This window comes from Cornus florida, unplaced genomic scaffold, assembly GCF_030987335.1.
Source record: "Cornus florida cultivar Cherokee Brave unplaced genomic scaffold, ASM3098733v1 CherokeeBrave_3.0.0_Hap2_Chr09, whole genome shotgun sequence".
NCBI lineage: Eukaryota > Viridiplantae > Streptophyta > Magnoliopsida > Cornales > Cornaceae > Cornus > Cornus florida.
Window position 1 is genome coordinate 51,047,625 of NW_026775579.1, and position 10,123 is coordinate 51,057,747.

At 35.9% G+C, this 10,123-nt stretch overlaps 1 protein-coding gene across 1 annotated transcript in view; it reads left to right on the plus strand.

Moving 5' to 3' along the window:
• LOC132273900 (protein TIC 40, chloroplastic-like) overlaps positions 1 to 7,751 on the plus strand; it is a 60,167-nt gene extending 52,416 nt beyond the window's left edge. Inside the window, exons 9-14 of the mRNA XM_059775005.1 lie at positions 2,877 to 2,917; positions 3,787 to 3,832; positions 5,520 to 5,614; positions 6,721 to 6,824; positions 6,894 to 6,941; positions 7,304 to 7,751. Of these exons, the coding sequence (XP_059630988.1) occupies positions 2,877 to 2,917; positions 3,787 to 3,832; positions 5,520 to 5,614; positions 6,721 to 6,824; positions 6,894 to 6,941; positions 7,304 to 7,363 (394 nt within the window). The 3' untranslated portion in view covers positions 7,364 to 7,751. The remainder of the gene's footprint in view (positions 1 to 2,876; positions 2,918 to 3,786; positions 3,833 to 5,519; positions 5,615 to 6,720; positions 6,825 to 6,893; positions 6,942 to 7,303) is intronic.
• The last annotated feature ends 2,372 nt before the right edge of the window (positions 7,752 to 10,123 follow it).

The window sequence follows — 10,123 nt, forward strand, 5'->3', positions numbered from 1 at the left end:
TAAAAATCTAAAACCAATGTGTGTTGAGTTGCTTGACCAGTTTTCATTGTGGTCTCAGTAAATTAGTCAAATTTAAGGGTAGATGTTTTAAAGGGATTCTACTCATGAAGAGTTCCCCAAGCTAGCAGAAGCTTTAGTTGATTTCTTGCGAGGAGGCATGGGAGAGGAATTTAAGTATGATTTGGTTACTTCGGAGGAAGTCTGCAATCGGGTCCAGATGGACGGTCGCGCCTGAAGAGCTTTTGGCAGTTCAATCAAACACTGTTGGTGTTTGAAGTTGGAGGTAGACAGTTTTTGGAGGTAAGTAGCAGATGCTAATTTCGAGGAGGCTGTAGGGGTTGGACTGGAGTTACTGTGTTCATATGGTATTGGGATTGGAAAGTGGATCAGGATAGGATGTAGAGCACTCTCCAAGTTTCTCAGGTTTGTGGTGAGTGTTGGGTGGACTATAGGAAGATTTTAGCATGACATTGGGTGTAGTAATCCTTTATGACCTCCTTCCCATCTCTACTTTGGGTTGCTATTGATATACATGTGCTTGTTTTGGGGTACGTTAGATTTACAGTGGGAGACATAGGGGTTGGACTGGAGTTACTGTGTTCATATGGTATTGGGATTGGAAAGTGGATCAGGATAGGATGTAGAGCACTCTCCAAGTTTCTCAGGTTTGTGGTGAGTGTTGGGTTGACTATAGGAAGATTTTAGCATGACATTGGGTGTAGTAATCCTTTATGACCTCCTTCCCATCTCTACTTTGGGTTGCTATTTATATACATGTGCTTGTTTTGGGGTACGTTAGATTTACATTGGGAGACATAGTATGGGAGAGTCAGGTTTTCTGGCATTTCAAGACATGGGTGTAGAGTCTATGGATGTCTATTGAAGACAGCATGATTTCCTGCTGGACAGAGATGGGAGGATTCTTTAATATGGAGTTGTTCTAAGAATGGTCAGTCATGGTGAAATTATATTGACATTTGTGGCAGGAATAGGATTGGCTTTTCTAGTTTTCTAGTAGGACATTTGGAAAGTCAAAAGTGCCTTCCAAGGTGTCATTCTTTGATTAGTCAGCAGCTTTGGAGGTGATTTTGATGCTGGATTGTCTGGTATTTATGTGTAGGAAGGCGGAAGAAACCACCAATCACCTACTTCTACACTTCAAGGTGGTGAGGGATATGTGGAGTATGTTGCTCTCTCTCTCTCTCTCTGTGTGTCTGGGATTTGTGTAATTTCATGGTCAGCTAAGTTGCATATCTTTTGGCTGTGGTTGTGCCAGGGTAAGGATTTGAAAGGCTTGGCATGCTTTCTAACCTTGATCTTTTGTGGAGGACCACTAGAAGTTAATTTATAGGTTGAAGCATGTGAATTCTCTACTGTTTTAGATTTCTGGAAATTTTACAGGCTTGGTTCATATTTTCATCGACTTTGTAGGTCATGAGTTATATAGAAAGAATCTTAGATATTGCTCCTGTATACCTCGCATGTACATGGGCTCCACCCTCTTTTGTTGGGTGCTGTTTATAATTTAATTCAATCTTACTATCAAAAAGAAGAAAAGGACAAGACCTATGACAATATCTTACAACTTTCTATAAATATAAATTGTTAGGCTTAACAAAAATATAAATTTTTTGAGGCAGTTAAAAAATAAAGGTCATACATAATTCTTGGAAGATTTTTTGGCTTGCAGAATGCTAAATCAAATAGATTTACGCAACCTGCAACATGGAAACACTAAATTGAATATGCCTTATAAATTTTAAAGCATGTTATAACCGAGAAGAAGGAAGTAGTTTTTGATTGGTCTTTCTTGTTGAAGTGTCCATAGACAACCTATTGCTGAGACACATCTAATACAACTGTAATTTAGTGAACTTTGTGCATCAGAGTTGCTTATACGTATAATAACACGAAAGTTACCTGCATTCCTTGTTTCTGATGTCACTCATCAAATAGATTTCATCCAAGTTATGCTTCACTTCCTAAATGTTGTATTGCTACCTGGTCTGGTTGCCACTGTGAAAAATAATTGTTATGGTCATATTTCACAGGACACTTTGGCCTGTTGTCTTTCTAAAATAGCATGATATTATTTGTTGAGCTCTTTAAAATATAGAAATTGAAGCCAAACAACACAGCTGAGTGGTTGGTCCAGCATGCCTTAACATTGAGTTTGCAATGTGATATTTGTTGTCATATACACTTTTTGTATCCATCTTCTTTGTTAGTGATCCCACTCTTATTAACCAAAGAATCTCATTGATTAATTTCATACCGCGCTTCTTAATTTGAACACTTTCTCCTGAGGTGTAATTTTGTATATTGACACTCTTATTCTTTTATGATTAATCTGTTTTGATATAATCTCTTAGTGATGTTGTGGCCCAAATTTTATTTCGGACCGGGTCGTGCTGCAACCCGGTTTCGGCTTCTCTCTCCCCCTTCTCCCTCTTGCGGGTCACGGACCTTGTTATATAAGGGTGTTTAGGGTTTGGAGTGGGATAAACGAGAGAACACTGAAAATTGCAGGAAAGAGAGTGAGAGTGAGAGTGAGAGTGAGAGCTAGGGTTTGGGGGCTGAAACTTGTAATCTACTGATTTTTCAAATAGTGAAATCTTTTGTAGGATCTTCACTGTGGATGTAGGCTTGCTTTCAAGCCAAACCACGTGTGGCGTGTTTGGTTTTCTGTCGTGATTCGTGATTTGTTCTTAGTTTGTTGTGTTTGTTTTTAACACTATTTGATTAGTTTCTTACTATTTGCATTCATTTAATTTTATTTTCCTGATTATTATGCAGTTCTTTGACATTGCTTTACAAATTTCTTCTGATTCCTACCACCAGGAAAAAGTTTACATTTCTTTCTTGTATCCTTGCAGCTATCTCCCGGAAGAGATGAGAAATCCGTCTACCTTTAAATGTCAGTTCCTTCTTCACACTTCTTTCCTTAGGGAAGTAGGGGCTTGATTTTATTTTCATTTGTGTGTGTGTGTGTGTGTGTGTCTCTCTCTCTCTCTCTCTATATATATATATATATATATATATCACCTTGGAATCAGTGCTGGAAACTATATGGCAGAAAACTAGTATACTGCAATTTTTTATAATTACGAAAGCAACAATTTTATAACTCTTTGTTTAGGCCAATGGGTGTCTTATGAAAGGACTTCTAATACCTAATCACTTTTTAGCTTTTATATATATATATATATATATATATATATATCTGATCATTGTTTATTTTTTTACTCCTTCCATCCCAAAATAAGTGTCATGCTTTCCTTTTTTGTCTGTCCCAAAATAAATGTCAACTTTCCTTTTTTAAACAGTATATTTCACATATTTCCATATATGTCCTTTTAGTTTTATATATCAAACTTGAATATTCAAAACTTAAAAGGGCAATTTAGTAACTTTCTAGGGAGACAATGCATGTCCCACATGTTCTCTTAAAAATTACTACTCTCCAAACACGACACTTAAAAGTGGGACGGAGGGAGTAATTTCTTCAACTTTGTATATTTATTTTGCACAATGCAATATCTTATCACATTTTTATTTTTATTTCTATTTATTCATTACTTGCGCTTTGTGTTGAGAGCACGCGTTTCCTTGGCTTCATTGGTCTCATTATGTCACTATCATGGTTTACTTCGTTTAGGTTTTGTGATTAGCAGCGGTTCACCTTTTATGAACTAATACCTCATGCTTGCCAAACATAACATGCAAGTGTCATAGTAGATCAGCAATTGTAGCATCTCTGAACCTGTGTTTTTTATTTTCTAACAGGGATGCTACAGAATCCACAATACCGCCAACAACTAGAAGACATGCTGTAAGTATCATTTTCCACGTTATTTGAATTGATGCATAGATTTATTAGGCATTTTGGTCTCAGTTATTGGTCGATATATGTTATCTTTTTGTATCATAATTGGATTTCCTATTAGATGTTTCCAACAGGTATAGTTTATACTTCATTTCTTATCTCATAGTTGATGATGCTTATGATGTGCCTTTTGCTATTGTTGTTTCATCACTTAATATAATGTGCAGAAATCTGAAACTGGTTTTTTATTATACTTGACATTTGTACATGTGAGTTTAGTTGTATCTCGACCATTATGTTAGGTGCTACTAATTACATATAGCTTCTGATAGTGTTCATTATGAATGTTCCCAACTTGAAGTCAGGAGCCTAAAGAAAGCACTGTTCTGCTTCCGTGTTATTCTTGTATTGTTTTTTATTTGTACTTTTTTTCATATCTGATCCCTGGTTATCTTAGCTAGGATAGTTTCACCAATTACGCAATAGAGTAGTTCATTTAAGTAATAGAGGTAGCAGAAATACATTTGGGATTAATATCAAGTAGCCCGAGGGATGAGCCTCTCCATCTATATGTAGTATAGTTGTTTATGTCGCAGAAGGTCCCAGCCCTCCAGATTCTACCAATCAGTCGGATCTGGGTTTGGTCAATTATTTCTTCTATGCGACCTTCTGAGTGCCTTAGTTCAGGTATGGATTCCCTCTACTAATTCATTTAGCTCTATGTCGATTTAGCAAAGACACATTAACCACTGAATACCTTTCTCACTAATGGGGCTACGAACAATATAATATATATATATATTTTCTCTATTCTTTGATTGTTGAACAAGCTCATTCGTTGCCATAAGTCAGTGTCCTTTCATAGATTCAGAAGAATCTTTCTAATGCACAAGCTCTAGTGAAATGATCGAGATACCCATGGGCCAATAGAATTGTTGCTTATGTAAGAACTAGTGGAAATATATTTCGTTGTGCATCATTACTGGCACTTCAGGACTCCGAAACTCATTTGGAATTGCACAACCCGAGCAAGTAACAGATTGGGAAAAAATCATGGACTCTTATCTTTGATGGTTCTCGTACTCACGACCTCTGACAGAGAGAATCTCCATACTTGGCCTGAGAGAGATCCCTTCTGCTAGGAACATTGTCCGCCTTAGAAGTAATTTTCTTTTACTTCTCTTATTTAACACTTAATATAGTGAGTATCATTTCTTTTGATATTTTCTGTCAGCTTAGTATAACTCTATTATTTTGGTGTGCCATACTGCTCAACGTGCTTAATAAGGTATCACAGTGTCCCCTTCTATTATTATTATTTTTTTCCGCTCCCCTAGCCGTTAGATTAAGTTGTGTCTTCTCCACTCTCAAAAGCGGGAGGTGCTGGATTAAAATCCTGAGGGGAACATGTGTGTTACCTATAACAATAAAGTTATTTATTTTTTATGTCAGCCTTGTGATGCCAGTTCCCGATGTCAACTATCCACATCAGAACTTGATACAGACTGCTATATTCTTGGACTTGTTTCTTTTATGTTCTAATGTTTTGTTGTTGAGGTCCTATTTTTCTGCTTCCATATGTTTGTAAGGTTGCAATTTTGTTGTTGTTGTAAGAGGCATTGCTAATGATAGGCCTGTCAATGATTAATGTTTTTTTCTCATATTTCTTAATATGTATATGTTATATTTTCAGAAATAACATGGGGGGAAGCACTGAATGGGACAGCCATATGATGGATTCCTTGAAAAATTTTGATCTTAGCAGTCCTGAGGTCAAGCAGCAGTTCGGTGAGTTTAAAGTGAATAGTGAACAAATGACAGTTTATCCTGATATCAAATTGTTCTCCTGGCTTCCATTCTGTAAGATTAAATTATTAATTAGCAGTTATGCATTTAGGTAAATAATTAGACCTGTTTCCCCGACTTAGATTCTCTATAGTTTTTAATACACAGATGTTACCTACATTCTTTTTCTACATGGTCCTCACAACAAATTCATGATGCCTCCAGTATGCTTCACTAATGCGTCCTGAAATTTGTCCTTTTTCTGCACTTCCTGTTATGTACCTGTTATCCTAATTCCAATATATGTTCAGTTAACTGATAAGAAGACGTATGCAATATAGATTAGCCAGTACAAATTGTAAAACTTTGTTGATATAACAAAACTTTGCTGAAGTTTTTCATTAGTGAAGAGGTCTACAAGGTCGTGGAAGGAAATTAGGTTTGAAAATAAAAGGTATTGGTGAGATGCCTGTAAACAAGGTAAAGATAGAAAGAGCCAGGATTGTTTCCAAAAAGTTTCTTGTTTTTTACAATTTAATCTGCTTCATTTTCCTATTTGTTTGCCAGCTTTCTTGGACCTTGTTAAATAGGTGATTTTCATTTCCTTTCCATAATTAGCGATTGCTGATATCTCTATTTGTCCAGAATTTCCAGATCAAAATGACAAAATCAAATAATTTTATTTAATGCTCTGTACTAGACAATGCAACTTTATATACACCAGGGGCTTCTGTATCTGTTTGGCAAGAGAAATAAATGTCTGAATTGCTGGTTTCCAATATATTTATAAGTTCTTTGCCACCATCTTCTTTTATCATCCTCCTCCCAGAAATCTGTTGAGCCATTAATATTCTTCAAGAGGTTCTCCATTGATTTAACCTTAGTAATGTGAGGACGGCTGCTGATATTGTGCCTTACATGGAAAGTCACTCATGAATATGATTATGGAATTATGCAAGTGTCACATGGACGAATTAAAATCTTTGAAGCACTTGTGTTTGGCACTGCACACTCTCGCTTGTTAGCAAGCTTGCAAATGACAGCCTGTAATATTTACCTTTAATTCACTCAGTTGTTGTATTATTATTTTTTACATTATATATTTGCAGATCAAATTGGGCTTACACCTGAAGAAGTTATTTCAAAAATTATGGCCAATCCTGATGTTGCCATGGCATTTCAAAATCCTAGAGTTCAAGCAGCCATAATGGAGGTATGACCTTCTTTGTGTACTTGCATTATTTTAAGAAATCTCTCTGTTTAACACATTATTATTTTGCAGTGTTCTCAGAACCCTTTGAGTATTGCAAAGTATCAAAATGATAAGGAGGTACAACTCAAATTTTATTCTAGTCATGCTTTGTTGCCACTAAGTTTTTTGCATCTCACGATCAATTGGTTGAGAAAAGAAGTGGAAAAAATTAAATCACTTGTGTCATCTTGGCCTAATCCTAAATCAATTTATATATATATATATATATATATATATATGTTCTTAAAAAATATCGCTGAGCAACGTCATTTAGCTTAGCAGCGAAGTTGATAGAGCTTCTGCTTTCCTTGAGAGAGATTACTCAGGCACTCGATCTCTCTTCCATGTTACTTCTATTGCCCGAGGTTTTACTGCTTCTGCTATTGCTCATCAAGTTCCATATTCGAAGTAATTTCATATTGTATTTATTTCTATCTCAGGTTATGGATGTTTTCAATAAAATATCAGAACTCTTTCCCGGGGTGACAGGTTCATCTTGATTCCCTTAGTTATCGCACAGGTGCAGTTTTAGGAGGTGGATATGCTCTTTCTTTCCAGTTAGTTTGGTTATTAAGATTGCAAAGTGGCAGATTAAGCACATATCTGCTCTTTAATGGCCATGTTTATTGAGATGATTATAGCTCCGTGTCATGCATAAAGAAGCCTACAAATTCAAGACCAGCATTCAGAATGATACGAGTTAAAATCTTCATCAGCCTTGCCATATTATGTCAATGTTCACATAGAATTGGTCTTTAGCTTTTGAGATTTGGTTTTTGCAAGTTGTCAGCAATTAAAAATGTTGTTGATCTCTTTTACTTTTGGAGTAACAAACTAGTACAGGCATCATAGATTTCATAAAATGGTAAATTTTCTTTTTTCTTAAAATGTTCCCTTCTCTCTCTTTCTCATCATATTATTGGATCCTTGATTTTGCCTATATACATTGACGATTGAGATAATTCGTGCCGGTGCCTACCTTATTGCTGTCATTCTGGCATTGGTGAAGTTATTTCTGAATGCTTGCATGTCTTTCAACTTAAAATGCTATTTCTGGGATATTTTGGTGATCATTTTCTACTTCCCATCACTTTGGCATTTGGAAGGTTTTACTGGATTTGCAAATGAGCAATATATGATTACTTTGGATCATGGTTTAGCTTACTGATGTAAGACACAAAAATTATGTTATTGTACATTTTCATTGTGGTACCTTTCCCCCAATAGTCTTTTGTTTTCTCAATCAACAACTTTTGAACCATAATATGTCCTCAGTGAGTGAGTGATTCAGTCGCAAGATTTGATGTCTCAATTCTATCAAGAAAAAATGTATTTCGGAGGGCTTCGTTGATTCATGTAATCTTGTGGAGTGCATACCGATCTCGTGTTCATCTCATCTGAACCAAATTCTATGGTTGGTGTTTGGGACGGGGTTGGATGGATATATATATATATATATATATAAATCTGGCTCTTGGTTATCTGTTTGCTCACCACTTTGCTTGTAACAAAATTCTTGCTAATATTGTCAACAAATACAACTTTTTAGTTATGTGCATAAAGAATACCCAAATGACACCAAGGTTTCTCATTTGTTATGTTTTATTTTTCTTTCTTTGGGTGCAAAGTATTCTGAAGTGGACCCTTTGATGGGACCATATAAAACTTTCTGCCGAAAGGGTACCTTGAGATTTTTATATTTTTTGGTCATTAGGGTTGCAAATGAGCCGAGCCGAACTTTATCTTTCTCAGGCTCGGCTCGCCAGTGCCAAGAGAATGCTCGGGTTCAGGCGAGCTTGGTAAAACAAGGCTCTCGAGCTTGGCTCGCTAGCATTTTGGCAAGCTCGGGCTCGCCTTCAAACCACGCCCGAAAAAAAAAGCATTTTGGCAAGCTCGGGCTCGCGCCTTCAAACCACGCCCGAAAAAAATTTAAAAAAGTAAAAGGTAAATGAAAACTTTAGATCTATACAGTTCTGTGTTGAAAGATGGAAGAACATTGTTGCTTCTCTTTCGCTGACTATCAGTCTATCACCGATCATCTTCCTCTGTTCCCACCAACACGAAAATGGGATTGCGATGCTAATATCTGATAGAGACCATCGTTGACGAGCTAGAAAAGAAGGGATGTTGTTTTGAAATCTGAAAGGGATTAGAGTAGTGATGTTGCAAGATCTGTTGCGGCTGCCTATAATTAAGGTTTCATCAGATTTCAGAGGTCTATTGGAGACGGCCGCTGGCTAGCAAGAAAGACAAAGCAAACGACAGCTTTCGTCATAAATAGAGTGAACTTGATCAGGCAAATCCAACGGCTTATAAGAAGACATGTATGAGATGTTTGGTATACAATAGGTTAAGTGGAGTTGGGCCAAAAGTTAAATGAAGTTGCTATGAAGTTGGGGCTGGATTTTAATTATAATGGGCTAAACAATTGTATATAAAATTTAAAAAGTTAGGCTTTTTACTAAACGAGTCTGTTCACGAGCCTAACGAGGTGAGCTGAGCTGAGCCCAACTCAGTTCATTTGCAACCCTAATTAATTGGCATGAAATAAACACAAACCTCCTTTCTTTTCTTTTTCCTTCCTTTTTCCTTCTTTTCTTTTTCCTTTTTTCTTTTCTTTTTCTTTCCTTTTTCCTTTCTTTCTTGAATATATGCACCATTTGTAGATATATAAAATCTTCAAAGTTCTTTATGCAAAATTTTGAAGCATATGGAGACTATGGTGCACATCTGCAACAGCATAGTGCTAGCTCTAGTGCTCTTTTTATTTTAGGTTTTAGAACATAAATCTACAGTATAAGGTGCAACCAACATCACCTGCAACAAGGCATTATTTAAACTGATACTACACTAATTTTTGGATTTAGGTCAATATTTTATGTCACTTAAAATACATTAAATGTTGTAATCTTATGTGGTCCCTATTAATTGATGATGTTAAAAAAAGACCGACCAAGTTTAGAGCAGATGTTTAACATTATTAGTAATATAGTCTAAAGTAATTGTGGTCAGTCAATATGTCCTTAGACTAGCATTGTTGATTAAAAAAAATAAAAATTGAAGACCAGATTTGACTAACCAAGGTTAATTGAAAAGACAAGTATTACAATTTGATATTGACTGCAAGAATTGAACAAGCTAGACATGGTCTTTGTTTTTACTTCCATGTTTTCTATGACGATATGTATATGGAATCCGTAAAAAGGACTTTAATTTCCATGGTAAACGGAAATGGAATTTTGTTTCTCACAAAACATAAT